At 40.9% G+C, this 17,831-nt stretch overlaps 1 protein-coding gene across 3 annotated transcripts in view; it reads right to left on the bottom strand.

Annotated features, from left to right (window-relative positions):
* The window catches only part of LOC308396266 (uncharacterized protein), a 30,876-nt gene extending 13,283 nt beyond the window's left edge, over positions 1-17,593 (bottom strand). For 2 of the 3 annotated variants that reach the window (XM_080881450.1, XM_080881452.1), the window contains exons 1-6: positions 17,452-17,593; positions 6,964-8,653; positions 4,855-4,916; positions 3,881-3,910; positions 3,090-3,280; positions 593-700 (exon numbers count right to left, since the gene is read on the bottom strand). In XM_080881450.1, coding sequence (XP_080737576.1) covers positions 593-700; positions 3,090-3,280; positions 3,881-3,910; positions 4,855-4,916; positions 6,964-8,295 — 1,723 coding nt within the window. In that variant the 5' untranslated portion in view covers positions 8,296-8,653; positions 17,452-17,593. Of the gene's footprint in view, positions 1-592; positions 701-3,089; positions 3,281-3,880; positions 3,911-4,854; positions 4,917-6,963; positions 8,672-17,451 lie in introns of those variants that run through there. The other variant, XM_080881451.1, reaches the window with a different exon arrangement.
* Between the last annotated feature and the right edge of the window lie 238 nt (positions 17,594-17,831).

Genomic DNA, 17,831 nt, shown 5'->3' with positions numbered 1-17,831 from the left:
GCCCTGCCAGTGTAGCAGAAATGATGAGGATGATGATGCAGCAGCAGCCGTTCTTCTCTGCGTGAGTAGCTTAATGTTGCACGTGTATAATTTACGTTGAGTAGGCTAACCACGTTATTACATTAATGCATGTAAGGTGAACTAGCAAACATCATCATAGCTACATGCGGCTGTCCTCTTGTTTGATGGCAGATGCTCCCTTCACCCTGGACAAAAAGGCTAAAATGACCAAAGAAAAAGAGGGAAACGGCTAAACATGAGAGGTTTTTGGACAAAGTTTGTGTTTTTTCCATTGATTAAGCACTGCTGCCAGCCAAGAGTGATGCCATATATGACCCATAGCTGCAGAAAAGGCTAACATTGTTACCTTTTTAAAAAAAAACAGCTGAACATGAGAGGTTTTTGGACCAATTTTATGTTCTCCATTCTTTAAGCACCGGTTCAAGCACCGGTTCGAGCACCAGCACCATTTCAAGAGTACCAGTTTGGTACTGGTATTGGATAAAACCTAAACGATACCCATCCCTATATATCATATGTTGGGTGTTTTCTGACCAAAACAAACAAAAACCCACCACACAGGGGTACTAACCTGTTGAAACCCTGTCCCTCCTGGCGCTCCAGTACTGTCTGAATGTTCGGTTCATATTAGAAGGACTGCGTGAGCCAGTGTGGCGGTACTTCAACCGATCCCTGTGTTCTAAATGCAAAAAATGAAGATGAGTGAAGTCAGTGGTTTTCCAGCACAGCACCTCATACATAACAAAAGCATAGTGCACACCTTATTTAAAAGCCACAGGTTGTATCATATCTGATCTATGTAAATGGATTTCATTAGGCTACTGGTCCTGTTAACTGTTACCAGAAAGTTAAAAAGTGATTAAAGATTTGACTTGTTTAACTATGCGGCTAACAAGTCCAAATATATCCACTAATTAAGACAGACTACACCTCTCTTCATTTGGCCGTGCTTCAGTGGTCTCATGATAAATAAAAAGCTGCCTGTTAGTGGGAAATAAACACCCCAAGCCTCCATACAATATAATTAGAGCCTATGCATTTAAACTACGGCTCAATGCAACAAAAGTCATCTTTAAAACCAAACCTAAAAACTGATTAGTGAACAGCTGAACTCAGTTTGGGAGCTGTTAAAAGGTGACTGCTGTTGTGATTTTGGGCTATATAACCAGTGTTGGGTAAGTTACTTTAAAATAGTAACTTAGTTACATTACTAGTTACTTCTCTCAAAAGTAACTCAGTTACTTCAAGTTACTCGTTACTTTCAAAGTAACTAGTTACTAGGGAAAGTAACTGGTTTTACTCAGAATTCTCTTGTTAATGTGTTGCTTCCATAACGTTGCCAGTCTTCTAGCTTGTTTACTTGCCACAGTGCACTGTGCCACCGACCAATAGAAAGAAAAAGATAATGTGCACATTTCCACGAGAGAAATCCCACGCCTGGACCGTCATTGACTGCTGCCATGATTCTAGCCTACGTCACAGAGTCATGTGCACCTTTTACATCCAACACAAAAACTGCAGTCGTGGTGCTTTCGATTGTACTCAGAACTCAGAAATTCTGCCTTCTGAATAGGAAGATGTAGGTAACACCAGACTGCAGATGAGCTGCATACAGGGCTGGACTGGGACAAAGAATCAGCCTGAGCATTCTGACTAGAGACCGGCCCACCAATATAGGAAAAATCATAAAGCCTTTGAATGAAAATAAACACTGTTGTGACAGTGATGTTCACTGTTCTGATGGTATATATGCATCGATCTATCAATCGTTTGTTGTAAGATTCAGATAATTATTTAATAAAAGCGAGACATTTTAAATGAGAATAAGAAAGAAAAGTATTTCTTTGTGCCCCCCTCTCCCTGTTAATGCCCTACCTGCCCCCTGGCAACACTTTGCTAGACCCGCCCCTGCACAGTTACCAGCTGTCAGCTGCTTAGAAAAGGATCCTGGTGTTATTTGTCTCTCAGAAACAGCTCATAACTTCCCTTCAACTCATTCATGTCACCTAAAAGGTAAACCTGTTTCTCCATCACAGCTCTGATGATTCAGTAAGGACGTCTCCTGGTTTCATCTTCATGTTTCCCTCTCACCACATATCCAAACCGACATCATGACCAGCAGCTTTACAGCTGTGGCTCCAGCAAACATCAGCTGATACTAGAAATTAATATTAAATAAATTCTAACAACAGCTGATCAAGCTTAAACGTGCTGCTGTTGTTTAGCGCGACATCCGCTGGTTTCCTCTTTCTGGCACAAAGTGGGCGATAAACAAACAAGAGAGACGATCAGCTGATCATTGATCAGTTTCATGATTGTAGAAGTAGAAACGGGAGAGGGAGGGGAGAGAATGAAAGAAGAGGCAGCTGTGCAGCGTAAACACAGAATAACTCCAGCTTTGTGTCTTTTTCATTGCAGCTGAATTACGGGACAAACTGTTCCTTTTCACCTCAATACGAAACGCGTAATATTTTCTCTGAATACCAGACGGGACGGTTGGCAACTCTAATAACTTATGAACAAAATAAAGTTCAACATCATTAACTTCATAGCACCACCCAGCTGTATAGAAACTCCGTCATGCTAGCTAGCACGCAGTACGGAAAAAGTCAGAATAACGAAAATAAACTCCACCTAAACTTGGTTCATATCTGACCCAGAGAGACTGCAGGTCATAACTTCTTACCTGAGGTTCAGTTCACACTTGGACCGGCGGCCGCCTCGGGTCCCCTTTCCTTCATCCACCTGCTGGCCTCCACCACTTGCTAATGTTACTGAATCTGTGGAAGCTCCGTGATAGCCACCACTCGAAGTAACGAGTAACGACCCTATCTAAATCCCAGTAACGAGTAACGCGTTCCTGATTTTGGCATAATAACTAGTTACCGTGCTCGTTACCACAATAATAACGTAGTTACTGTAACGCGTTACTTAATAACGCGTTAGTCCCAACACTGTATATAACAAAAACTGAATTGAAATGGCACAAAATTATATTTCAGAGGAGTGCAGCGTGGTTACACATTGTGAACTGTGTACATCATGTTCCCTTCTGGCATGAGATGTACCTGTGTCATGCGTCTGCTGTGGGTAACGCTGAGGGGAATTACGCCTCCTCTGTGGCCTGAATGGGTGGCTGTCCACCCGACGTTTTTTTGAAGGAGGACTTGGAGAACGAGACAGGGAGTGAGACATGGAACGGGATGGAGAGCCATCCTTGGGATCCCACAGAGCACGGCTGCCATATCGTCCACTCCGACTAGAAACAGAAAGAAAAAAAAGACATTAAGTTGTAATGACCCTTCGTTTTAGCCAGGTCTCACACTATGGAGAGACCCAATCAAAGGTCAGGCTCCTGTTTCTAACTGCAGGGGGCTTTGGCTCTATGATGGGACACATATCTGGATCAGGAGAGCGATGCAGGAGGAGCTTCATGAAATTCTGTTTGCTGTTTCTTTCTATTTGTCCTCAATTTCTTAACAGCAGCCAATACTGCACAGACATGTGATTTTTTATAACTGGTTCCACTGTTGTGTATAGTTAACCCTACAGAGTGTTCAAGTGCCCATACTGAACAATAACAATTTGATAAAGCTGTTAATACCAATAAAGCACATTCTATGCAAGGAAGCAAACTGTAGTGAAGATTACTTTTACTCATCCATCACATATGGACTCATTTATGGAACAAGACAATTCAGAACCACCTTCAAATGTATAAGCAACACGATTTCTAAGTAATTTCTCCTTTTTTAAACACTAGCAAGTTATGTGAAACCTTTTCAAGCCATCTGATTAAAGTGACTTCCACCGGTTGTGCAGCTAAAAACAGAACCATTAGAGGACAGGTCTGACTGACCTTGGCAGATTTGGTTTCCAGCCAGGGTACCTTTAGAGAAAAACAAGAAGATGAGATTATCAAGAGAGTCAGGAACCTATCAAATACAAGACTCTAGGTCTTTTTCCTTGGTATATGATGAGACGATCATATCCTGAGGAAAAATACCTTCAATAGCCTGGAAGGTATTTGTTTAAAAGGTCATTGTCCTGATCGTGGCTCAGGGGGTTGGGAATCGCATCTGTAACCGGAAGGTCGCCGGTTCGATCCCTGGCCTCTCTGTCCTGGTCATTGTGTCCTTGGGCAAGACAATTTACCCTACTTGCCTACTGGTGTTGGCCAGAGGGGCCGATGGTGTGATATGGCAGCCTGGCTTCTGTCAGTCTGCCCCAGGGCAGCTGTGGCTACAACTGTAGCTGCCTCCACCAGTGTGTGAATGTGAGAGCGAATGAATAGTGGCATTGTGAAGCGCTTTGGGTGCCTTGAAAAGTGCTATATAAATCCAATCCATTATTATCATTATTATTATTTTGACAGCTGAATCATTGTTGGCCTCATCCCTTCCCCTCTCTAACTGTATTCTCCCCTGAAAGGTCACTACTGGTTCTCACCCCAACTGATCGCTGCACATGGCCCCGCCCCTCCCGGAGCCTAGTTCCGTCAGAGGTTACTTCCTGTTAAAAGGGAGTTTTCCTTCCCGCTGTTGCCACATGCTCTGTCATAGGGGAGCGTCTGATTGTTGGCCTTTCCTTTCTAATAGTATCAGCTCTTTTTGTCCTGACCACCAGCACCAATAGAGCTTACATGACAGAGCATTTAACTTATTGGCCCGGTATTCATCTGTCACAAAGTAATTCACAAACAATATGTGTGTAACTTTGCATGCATTTCTTACTTTCTGACACCTAAAAAAGCACAACAGAGAGCCAGTCATCACTGTTTATCCTGCTACACTGCAGGTAGAAGGTTTCAGGAACACATTAAAGATTCCTCACTTGTTGCGCAGATCTCTGCAGGCAGCTGTGTGGTTGACAGTGTTAACATGTTTAACCCAGTCCTGGAAAAGAAAAAAAAAAATCATCAAATCTTCATCAAAGACAGAAAGTCAAAGAAATTTAATGTAAATTCTGCGTAATGGATCTTTGTGTCAGCTGGCAGCATGGTGTGCAAAGGCCCGTGTCTGTGATTTGGTCTTTCTGCTCACATCATGTTACAGATGCTGGCAGAAGTGACATCATTTGTTTATCTGGTTGCACTCTTCTATTTCCATCATCTGAAGTGTAGTTACTCATCTTCAAACTAACAGAAGTTTCCTCGCTGCCAGAGAAAAAGGCAAATGCTGTTCAGACCAATCCAATGTCTTTTTCGGACACTGGATTGGTCTGAACAGCATTATTTATGTACCAATCACTTTCCTATGCTGTGGAATCCCTGTTAGATCCTGGGATGTATGAAAATGAATATATTCAACCATTTAAAAAGGTCATTATGCCAAGTGATTAGATGGTCTCCACCTTACTTATTCTGTCTTTTTGTGTGTTTTTTTTAAGAAAAGCTAAACCAACTGTCAAATATGGGAAATGTTTTTGTGTCTCGCAACTATACAGGTTCTTAAAGTTATATTAATTATAAGCCTAAACATAGGTGATTACAGACAATTCAACTTTATTTATATAGCGCCAAATCATGTCAACAGTTGCCTCGAGGTGCTTGAAAGACAGAGTACAAACAATTTTCAAACTTTGATGTCTCAATGAAAACACAATCTACAGGGATACCCACCACAAAACCAAAAACTAAAGCACTGAGTAAAAGAGTTTATTTAACAGTAGTAATTTTAAGAATTATTTCATTATCCTTGATTTTCCTGAGTTTTAACAACTTTTTAAAAGGATTTATTCAGTACACACGCTTATTACTACAGCTATTAAAAAACCAAGAAGTAGTATCCTGTTTAAGCAATAACTCGATGGAGTTTTATATAAAACAGCTAATCGGGAGAGTACTTTTTGAAAAAGCAGTTCCAGGTTTAACCTTTTGATAAGTTTGCGGAGTAACATGTTTCACAGTTAAGAAACAGCCGATTTCTCCTGCCATAGTGGCAACGCTTTCAAATCATTTAACTTCACCAGACAGTTGCCTCTTCTCTTGAAGAAAACCTGGTAGTGACAAGACCCTGAGGTTTCTGAAGAGGAAAAACCAAACGTCTGACTCTTCTGTTTGTGGAAGCACCTCCTAATTTGGGCGAGGATACGCAGATGCTGTCGGATGACTACACATCAACCCCCACCTCTAATGGTTGTTCTAAAGTATCAATGAAATCATTACGAGACAAAAGGAAGTAAAGAAAAATAGGTCTTTAAGTTGTTGCCATCTTAGCAAGTTGATTTCCCAAACAGTCAAAGAACCAAACAAGCAAAAAACAAAAAAAACAAACAAACCTCGATTTAATTACTATTGTGATTTAGCATCATGGATTCTCCATGAGGCTTTGCCATCACCAATGTTTTTTTTTTACCTGTCCCCAAATAGTTGACTAAAAGTTGGTCAGTGAGAGGCATCTTAGTCAAAGTTCACAGGATGTGGCAACATTTAGAATACTTTAATCATCCCTAAGGAAGGAAATTATGTTTTCAAATAACCATTTACTGCACTCCATTGATATTTAAGAGTAATTAAATATAACGGAGTAATTTGAAAGTGTGGGATTGCTTTCTTTAAAGTGGGGAAATACATGAAGTCCCAATGAATTTTATTTAAAGCTTGTTAAGTCCTACCTACTGATGCTTGTACCTCCACAGTTCTCTTTTTATCCCTGTGGTAGGGTATGTTAGCAACACTTAAGGGAACTTCAGCTGTGACAACAGCTTATATCCAAGACAGTGACGGCCACGTGTAGCTGTCAGAAGTACAAATATCTGGCTTAATTATTGATGATTTCTGCCTTTTTTGTGTATAGGAAACATCATCCATGCAAAAATATATAAAAGACAACATCTCGACAATTGTCTGGTGAAGATTGCGGACTACAATTTATTACTCAGAGGTACTCTTTTAGGAAAACTGTTGGACATTGTTAAATGGGCATTCACGAGGGCACTCACCTTTTCCTGGTCACACACTATGTGGCATAGGGAGCAGGTATGGGGATACACCTTTGGAGACACAGCTGAGAAATCACTTATCATGGTGGGTGTAGGTAACTTCTTGCCGCTGCTGTGTGGTTTTGACCCACACGAAGAGGACAGGGACCTTTTCGAAGAAACGTCACTCCTCGTTTCGGATGGCAGTCTTTGTTTGGTTCCATCACGCCTGTAGTCTCTGTCTAGATCACGGGATCTAGGAGATAGAGAAAGTTCTTTCCCTGGTGAATGACTGCTCTCGCGCTGGAGGCTGCTCGTCCTGCGATAGTCACTGTCTCCATGCTTGCTTGGTTCAGTGTGTTCCAAATGAACCTGCCGTCTTTCACTTTTATCTACTTTTGTAGCTGATGAAGAGGACAAGGCTGGGAACATTTTAACTGTCCGTTCACTAGACAGTAGTTCTCTTTTGAAGTTCCCCATGTTAGTGCTTTCGTCCTTGGTGCGACTGGCATGCCCATAGTCAATGACTTTACCAGCTGTCTGTGTAACAGTAAGGAGGCTGGGCACTTCTGGAGAATGAGAACATGCCAATGCAGACGAGTGGGAAGGAGGCAATGGCATGTCATGGGTGCTGTGTGAAAATGAGGATGAGCTAGTGGAAGCCGAAGTCTTCTGTTTCCCTGACTTGTTGATTTGGATATCACGGAGTATGAACGGCAAGGTGTCTGGGGTTAACTGATCATCAGGGTAGTGACTCAGGACTTCCAAGTCCTCATTTGAAAGTCCAAAGCTAGCCAAGATACTTCCTGCGCTCTCTGGTGTGTATAAACTCGGACCCTCCCCACTGGCACCATGGACATGCCGAACTTGGTTCGAAAGAGATTCACATACAGATGGAGTCCAAATTGAGAGTCTTGGTCCTGCTTGGGTGTTCTGAGGCTGTTGGGCCCCTTGTTGTGACTGATGACTTGAAGAAGGTGGAGGAGCAGCAAACAGTTTAGCTGGAGGTTGGTAGCTTGACCAATCTACTCTCTGGTGGTGTTCAGACTGACTGTCAGTGGGGAGGGATACTGGGTTAGAGCCAAAGTTTCCATGCTGACTGGTCCCAGAACCTTGGTTCTGGTGTGGATCTGGTTGGGTCATGTGATCAATCTGGCGGTGGTCCATGTCCCTGGCACCCCGGATTGCCAGTGCAGACTCAAGCTCATCAGGTAGTTGGGTCGGACGAGGAAACTGGAAACCCATCACCTGCATATTAGAGCGAGTCTGATGTTGATTCGGAGGTGGCTGACGAGGTGGTGGTCTGCCCCCATTAGAAAATGGCTGTGAGCCCTGTGGGTGTTGGTGATACATGGCAGCAGACAGACAAGGCCGTGTGGTTCTGTAGGTTTTATAGCTTGTGTACCCCACAGCCTGAGGTCGATTGAAAAGAGTCAGGAGGGCCAGGTGAGGAGGTAGCGCTGCTGTAAACCAGTTGCTGTGACACTGGCTGCCGAAAGTGATGGTGGCTAAAGCAGCAAGCTGCCGAAGAGCAATCTGTGCCTCGGTCTCAACCTGCGCCAATCGGAGAGCTATCACTCCAGCAAGACCAGCCGTAGGCCCAAATATGAAATGGGTCCCTCTGGTAGTGTCGGCGATGTTGAATGTTGCACTGGGCTCCAAATTAAGGACAGGAGTAAGATGTGAATTACTGTCTGTACGGACAGCGAGGCTGAGGTGAAAAGCAGAAATATACTATTACAAATAAACGAGAGTTCATTTTTCATTTCAACAGCAGCTTTTAAATAAAGTCTCTGTTTTATCTTCCAGGCACTTGAAAAAGTTTACCAGTCCTCGCTGTGTTTGCGGTGCCTTCTTGAAAACTTTAAGAAATTTGGTCAGCTTTAAGTCTAGTAGTGGAGCGTGTCGCCCATCCTGCTTTTCCTTTGTCATGGAAAAGCAAAGCAACATTATGCACAAACAACTAACAGTGAGAATGATGACCCCAAACAGCAAATACTAACGAAACAACCAAATTAAACACTACACATGTTAATCTAACCTGACAGGTAAAAACCTGAACATTTCATCCAAAGCACCAATCATTACCCTCCTATATATATATATATTAAACACAATGCAATGTGGCTATAATGACAGTCATCTCCTGGGTAAAATGTACAGAACAAAATCACCCTACAAGTGCATAATGCAGTTTTACCTCCCACCATTCTAATATTTAGAAATTAGGATTAACACTTACCATTTGCTGAAAGAGTCAACATGATCAAGCAGAAACAACAACGTACTTGTATAGCATTTTGATTAGTCTGTATGATTAGAAAAAGCACTATAGAAATCCAAACACGATATATTAAAGCTAATAAACTAAATATGCTTCCTTTAACAAGATGGACTAGTCGGGTTGAATGGATTTTTAAACAGCATGAGTAAGCATTGCGTTCTTTAATGATCCTTATAGTAAATAGCATGACCAAATTTTCTGCGTCTGAGGTCAATGTTTTTGAATGAATCTTAAGAACCTTTAACCAAATTGTGTGTGTGAGAGAGGGACAGAGAGAGCATTTGTTATTTAAAAGCAATGCAGTTTTTAAACTAAAAGGTAATCTAGGCTAGGGCTGTGCGATATGACCAAAATCTCTTATCCCGATATAAGACATCTATCGTCCCGATAACGATATAAATCACAAACATTTAACATTTTCCGTAAATCCTGTGAATCTTGGGTAGCTGAAGTGTTTCCAGCTGGGCGTCGTGTAGCTGGAGTCGAGTGTTTTAACCGATGCATGAAACGATACATTTTTAGACGTACAATGTAACGGCCGCCGTTTTCTTTGTGAGTATTTATTACACGACGTGCTGCAGGGAAAAGCCTGATCTAACGTTTGAGTCTAAGGTTTATTTTTTAGCACCTGACGGCTCTTTTTTGCTTCTCATCCATAAACTCTCTGCATACTTTTTCACTTGATTCAGTTTATTTTGAAAAGTCTCAACAGGATCTTGAGCTTTATTGTGAAAGGTTTATGTGGAACATAAACAAGCGGACACACGATGGTTTTACCATCGTTGTTGCTAACGACAACGCATAAAAACAGGTGCTTGTCCGTCTGTAGTGTGGTTATATTAAATATAAGAGAAAGAGAGAACTTGAAGAAATTAATATAGACAGTTTATTTTGCGACACCACGAAACAAACAACAGCGTAAAATGGAACGATAGACATTTTTATATCGTCATCCGATATATATCGTTATATCGAACAGCCCTAATCTAGGCTCTTCAAACGCAACATTTTTCCATCTCTAACAGAGACTTGAGTTGTCAAAACAAACAAACAAAACAAAATGGATACACCGATATCAAGTGACAGTAAAGCTTACTGCTGGATTGGACACATTTGCAACATCACTGACACCCTGACACAAAACATCACACAGCATGGATGCAGACTTATTTTGAAAAGTCTCAACAGGATCTTGAGTTTTATTGTGAAAGTTTATGTGGAACATAAACAAGCGGACACGCGATGGTGTTACCGCCGTTGTTGCTAACTAGGGCTGCTCAATTAATCGAATTTTAATCACGATTACGATCTGGGCTTTCAACAATCATTAAAAATGACTGAGCCGATTATTAGCCCCTCCTTCATTTATCCGCGACACCTTAAAGGCCGGTCCGTGAAAATATTGTCGGGCATAAACCGGTCCGTGGCGCAAAAAAGGTTGGAGACCGCTGATTAAGAGGACCCGAGGGAAGCTCGGAAAGCTAAGCAGAAGTTATTTGGAGAGTGACTGCCGTTGGTTGAAAAGAGTTTAAAAAAAAAAAACTTCAGTGGTGTTGCACACTATTTTATATTATTTTTTTAAAGTCATTGTTAACCCTTTAAAGCCGGTCAGAGCAGCACGCTCCGTTTTGCGTAACTATTTTTAAATCCCTGTAGAACCTGAACTGTGTAAGCTAGCGCAATAATTTGTTTTGCATATGAAACCGGAGGAGTTGTACTTACATCTTATGCCATCAGCTTGTCCTCGGTCACGGTTTCCTTCCACATAAAGCTTTGCAAAAACTGCATAAAAAGCGCTTGCAGGAACAAAAACATAATATTCCAGAAACACGCTTTGCCGATCCTATCAGCTGTTCGTAACACTTCCCACAGTGAAATGATGCACATGCTGTTTTCTTTGCAAATTTGCATCATAGGATTGTTTTTTGTTTTTCCTGCAGTATATAAAAATTGCTGTATCTCCAAAATAAAACTATGAAGACACTCAAAATAAATTTCCTGTGGTGGGAAACTATTTTTTGCAACTTTATTGTATTTAAAGTTTTGAGGGATAAACCTCTTAAATTTCTCCAAGTAGAAATATATGTAAACAAAACAAACGCGATTTTCAATTTTTTTTGTAGTTTATTGCACTTTTTTGCAATTTATGTAATTACTATGGACTTAATGCATACATATTATTAAAATATGGGCTATAACAGTTGTATTGATGTATAGCAACTTGAAATGCTCCCACAAATGGCACTACAGCATGTAAAAAAAATAAATAAAAATAATATAAGCTCTGGTGGACTTGGTTCTATAGTAGGTCTTAAAGGGTTAAATAAATATCGTCAAATAATCGTGATCTCAATTTCAGTGAAAATAATCGTGATTATCATTTTTGCCATAATCGAGCAGCCCTATTGCTAACGACAACGCATAAAAACAGGCGCTTGTCCGTCCGTAGTGTGGTTATATTAAATATAAGAGAAAGAGAGAACTTTAAGAAATTAATGTAGCCACTGCAGTGACCATCAAAACCATGAAAAAATATTGCTGTAAACAGTTTATTTTGCGACACCACGAAGCAAACGATAGCATAAAATGAAACGATAGATGTTTTTATATCGTCATCCGATATATATCGTTATATCGAACAGCCCTACTGACTACCTTGACGTCGGTCTTTCAAAGTCCTTCTTTGGACACTGGCTGCTTTTTCATTTATTTTCAGTCCAATTCTTGTACCTGACTATTTTCAGAGAAATGTTATCTTCTTTGTTAATCCACGTGATGCTGACATGAATCACACAAATATAAAAAAAGGCTCTTAACTAGTGGAACAAACCAGTGTTGTGCCTACATATAAACAACAAAGAACCTAATTTTAATTTACTGCACTTTTTTACTAGAACGCTGCCACAAAACCCATAACTTGGTTCCATTTTCTCAAATTGAATCTATAAAAATGCTAAATGTAACATAGTTTAATAGGCATAAAATAAGTTTTACACAACAAGGTGTATCTCGGCTGATGTGCAGCATATTTTGAAATAGTCAAAAAAAGTAAATAACAAAAGAAAAATTGGGAGCCTACAACCCTTTAGCCAGTGGTATTGGGGATCTCATCAAAACTGATGGAATTATGAAAGAAGAAAAGTGCCATTAGATCTATCTGGAACAAGACTCCATTTTTCAGTATGACATTAGACCAAATACAGACCCTTTCCAAAAAGATAGAGTATCATGGAAAAGTTGATTTATTTCTCTAATTCCATTCAATATGTTAAACTTTCATAGATTATAGATTCAGGGCCCACAACTTAAACAATTTCAAGTACTTGTTGTTTATTTGTACATGATTTGGGCTTCCAGCTTATAAAACCCACGAAAACAGGAATTCAAAAAATTAGAACACTGTGAAGACATCAACGCAAATTTTACAGGGCATGAATGTTTTAATTCAAACAGAGAAGATTCATGAATCTGGCAGAGATCCAGAGAGAGGGGAACGAGGCTGGAGTCACAGCTTCGAAAACCACCACATTCAGACGCATGCAGGAGATGGGCTACAACTGTTGGGTTCCTCGGGTAAAGTGTGCTTTTCATTCGGGAATCAAGGTCCAAGGGTTTGGAGGAAGACGGGTGAGGATTACAACCCAAGCTGCTTGAGGTCCAGTGTGAAATATCCACAGTCAGTCTTGATTTGGGGTGTAATGTCCGGTACAGGTGTTGGTAAAGTCTGCTTTCTTAAATCCAAGGTCACCACAACAGTCTACCAGAGTGTTTTAGATGACTTCATGATTCCGTCTGCTGAGGATCTGTATGGAGATGCAGATTTTATCTTCCAGCAGGACCCGGCCCCTGCCCATAACACCAGAAGCACCAAAACCTGGTTTGATGGCCATGCCATCACAGTGCTTGACTGGCCAGCAAACTCAACGGAATTTTTTTTTAATTCTGTTTTCATGGGTTTTATGACCTGGAAGCCCAAATTATGTACCAATAAACAACCAAGTACTTAAAATCATTTAAGTTGTGGGCCCTAAATCTATAATCTATGAAAGTTTAACATTTTGAATGGAATTACAGAGATAAATGAATGTTTCCATGATACTCTAATTTTTGTAACGGGTCTGTATTTTCTCATATTTGCATGGAAATATTCTTACCCTGCACAAAAAAATTAGTTTGCACACAAAGTTACCGTTAGATTTATGAAACATGCCCTAAAGCTAGAAGAGGTGCAGTAATCCAAGGCGTTTCCATGGAATTGATGACTGCTTAAAATAAAATGTAAAAAGCATCAGACCGACCCTGAGATACTCAAGTTAAAAAATAAAATTATGGAATCAAAGTTGATATGTACCATATGTATCAAGCCTGCACCAGTGCAAGACAAATCATGTGACCGATACAGCTGCTGTGTCATGTAGTCACTGTTAAGCAGCACACCAACACAGTGTCTGTCTAACAGTGCCGACACAATAAAGTGCTACACACTCCATGAAGCACACTATTAGCTGCTGTTATCCAGCATTAGTGGCATCATGGACTTGGGCACTTAGGAAATAAACTCAACGTGAGAATGTAATCAAACTGTTTATCAGAGCAAAATGTGGGTTTTAGGACCCTCAAGCCTAACATTAGCTGACATAATATCGGCTGTTGTTGTTTAGCCAGCTTGTTGTCCACTGTCTGGAGACGGGAGGGTCTGTATTATCTGCTGACAGTAACTACAACAATACTGTAAATAAATCAGCCTTTTAAGCCCATTTTGTGTGTTAGAGCCCTGACTTAAGGAGGAAAAGGATGACATCCAGATACAGGTAGCACTGTCTCTTTCCTTTGTGTTTTCACGCCTTTGGTGAAGGGGACCCCTTCTCACATGAAAAACACAGATATGATGTGTTGTACCTTACTGAAGCCAATGAGTGAAACACAAACTGTGTATCACATTCTCCAGGAAATATCTGTGCATTAACTTGTGTAGCAATTGATAAAGTATTGTTCTACTTGACTCCAGTCTGCCGATGAGTGTTTTTCACACAGGATGAAATACACCTGTTCAATCCATCAAATAGGGCTGGGCCATATTATACCATTCACGGTAATACCGGTATAATGTTAGGCAACGATAGGAAAATGAAATATCGCGATAGAATGGGAGTAAAACGCGCATGCGCAGTGCCTTTGTTTTCATACGCACATGGCCGATTGTTGAGTGAAACAGATGAACCAGAATTGGTTTGTAAAAATGGTGCAACTTCAGTGATGTGGAACTGGTTTGGTGTTTGTCCGTCAGATACACAACAAAGCACATTTTTTTGCAGAACATGCAAGCGGCCGTCGTTATTGTCGTATTTGTCAGACTAAGATGCTCTTAAATCTGGGAGTAATCTGGGTCCTAAACTCCGTAAACCTTCAGGTCAAACAACACTGCAGCATCACTGAGAGTTAAAAACTGTCTAAATTCTTTCATCTTTAATAAAACGATCAGCATTGCTGCTTTACCAGGTGTAACTATAAAGTTTAACTTCCAGGCATCCATGAAAACAAAAGTTATTACATTTAACGGAGTTAGAAGTTAGCAGGAAGCTAGCGGAAGTTAGCTCGCTAGTTTCGCTAGTTACCTAAGCATGATATAGCATGTTCTGACTGAGAGATTTCTGAAAAAATTCAAACGTACAGCTCTGCTATCACTTCCAACATAAATGAAGACAGGAAACTAAACAGCAGTGATGTTTGTAGGGTTACTGAAGTTGGGCTAGCTGGTATATAATGATGTGCTACGTGATCGCTAGCGACACAGCTATGTTAGCATAACATAAACAGTGAAGCTGGAGGACGAACGCTAACACTTTTCCACTTATAAAAGTTAACGTGAAGGTTCTTCATGGTTAGAGACAAATGCAATCGCATGGCAGGATGCTGTAAACGGACCAAACTTCAGTCAGGAGAACAACTGAGATAATCCATCCACAATACGAGGTTAGTCATTAATATACTGCAACAACATGGGAATAGCTCAGCTGCCAGAGAATTCAACATTAATGAATCAATGGTACAGAATTGGAGGAAGCAAGAAGAATGAGTTTAATAAAGTTTGATTTATCTGACTGCTTTGTTTCCTTTAATGTGCCTTATAATCCCGTGCACCTTATGGTCCGAAAAATGCGTACTGCACACTGCAGTTTAATGTTGCAAAGCACCTCTTTTTAACTTCAGTGGATATTATACATGGTTATGCTCAGGATATGTCAGCCCATTTCTACTGGAAATGCCTTTTGGTTAAACTTTCAGCAAGGAATTTGCATTTGCACTGTTACATTTTTATGAAGCTTTAATGTACATAAAAACCAGCTTCTTGTTTAAGTGAAAATAAATGGAAGGTTGTCTTTTTGCACTAGTAATGTTGTGGAGTTGTATTTTGTCTCGCATCAATTATATCGTCGGTTATATCGTTATCGCAAATTTTCAAATATATATCGTGATAAATATTTTTGGCCATATCGCCCTGCTCTACCATCAAATCTTTTCACTTTGCTGGGAGCCAACCGGCTGCAGCAGAGTCTGCCTGAGCCTGGTTCTGCCAGAGGCTTGTTCCTGTATAAAGAGTTTTTCCTTCCCACTATTGCCAACGCACTTGCTCATAGGGGGATATCTGACTGTTGGGGTTGTCTCTGTTTTCTCTCAGTTACTGTATGGTCTTACTTTACACATATAACTACAAGTTGTGATTCGGCACAATATGAATAAAACTCAATTGAAGTCTTTACAGACTTCTCATCAACCTTTGATATTGTCTCTGAAGTAGATATGACCAATCTTCTGTGAAGAAGAGTCATGTGATCTATGAAACACCCAGATTGGTTAGATGTGCCTGGAGCACTTCATTCATGTGATCAACATTGTCAGTGTAAATGAATCCAGATAATGAAAAGGTACCCTCTGTGCTACAGGGTGCTGTCCGTGGAGAGAACGAGCCACACATTTCATCCTGAGCCTGGTTCTGCTGGAGGCTTCTTCCTGTTAAAATCATTTTTTCCTTCCCACTATTGCTAAAGCGCTTGCTCACAGGGGGTCATATGATTATTATATTCTACTGTTTTTACATCCATCCATCCATTTGCTTCCGCTTATCCTTTTCAGGGTCGCGGGGGGCGCTGGAGCCTATCCCAGCTGTCATAGGGCGAGAGGCGGGGTACTGCTTTTACATATTTTAGTGTTTTTACTGTGTTTATTATTTTATCGTATTTATTATTCTTATTGCATCTCTGATACTTCTATTGTTCAGCACTTTGGTCTTGTGTGTTTTTAAAGTGCTATATAAATAAACTATGATGATTGTTGGGATTTCTATACTTTCTTTGCATTATTGTAGGGTGTTCATCCTTTATAACAGCAGGGTGCAAGATGCTAGCATGCAGGACATACATGGAAAGCCATAACCAAGTGGTTGTCATAGTATACAGAAACACCTGTGCCGAGTACGGACACACCACCACCGAGCTAAGATCCTGTGGGACCCACAGCAGATATGTTATAAGGATTTTTACAGCTGCTGCTGATTCCACAAATGTAGATTTTGGGAGAAATCGACATCTCAGCTTGATATTTCGGACAGGAGCCACGCCTCGTCATTTCACGCAGCACTCTTTTCTGACCATCTAAAAGTGAAACTATCCGCAATTTCAGGTGCAGATGGACTGAAAGCGCACAATCCTCCGGACACGTCCAGTCAGAGCTTCAAGTGCGACAATGTGGCCTTTGCACTGCGCACATGCAGAATGCACAGGGCGAGCATGTTTTCTTATGTCTGTCTTGTAGTCTAATGTTTCTGGTTTTCACAACCCCACAGAGACTTCGTGAATTTTCTGCACGGTGCGCAGAAATCCGCTCGCGCTGCAGGGCCTACACAGGGAGGTGCTGGTGTTCTGAACCGGGAACAGCTACCTTATTTACCCTTAGCGTTACCGCTTACACACCGGTGCAGACGTACAATCAATCGAGTCCCTAAATGGAATACAACAGGCTGCGCTGGAGTAAACGGAATACTATATTTGTGCTAACGAAAATCGGGAAAACACTGAGTCTCGCTACATACCAGCCATTTTGGCTTTAACTGGTTTTTAGCTAGCAGACCTGCTAACGTCTGCTACTGGAAAGCATGCTAGCAGTTCCGTCACACGAACAACCACCGATACAATTTCCAGAACACGCCCCTGCATCTGAATAAATACCTTTCACTGTGAGTTGACGTTAGTCTTTGTTTTTGTCGAAAACCGTGAATCCTCTTCAGCCAGTTGGTGTTTGCCCGTGTTCCGCCATCGGCTGCAACGGGAAACGCTTCCGCCGTAGTTTTTCAAAATAAAAGCAACCTGACCCTTACCTCTAACCATATTTCAAAAAATATTCATAATAGTAATTTGGGTGCATTGTGTTAAATCTGTATCTCACCAAAAGCAACAAAACCGAGTGTGTTTCTCAAAAATATTGTTGCTGATAAACTGCAATGCCGCATTCAGACCAGTAGGGACAGTAAAGTCCCCCCACACACACATCTGTTAAAGCACTCTTTGCTTTCAGCTGGTGTGATGAAAGAGGTGTGAGAAATATTTGT

The sequence above is a fragment of the Rhamphochromis sp. 'chilingali' genome (genome assembly GCF_963969265.1).
Source record: "Rhamphochromis sp. 'chilingali' genome assembly, chromosome: 4".
In the NCBI taxonomy this organism is placed as follows: domain Eukaryota; kingdom Metazoa; phylum Chordata; class Actinopteri; order Cichliformes; family Cichlidae; genus Rhamphochromis; species Rhamphochromis sp. 'chilingali'.
Note: the sequence above shows the minus strand (reverse complement) of the source record. Positions and strands in the feature narration are given on the sequence as shown.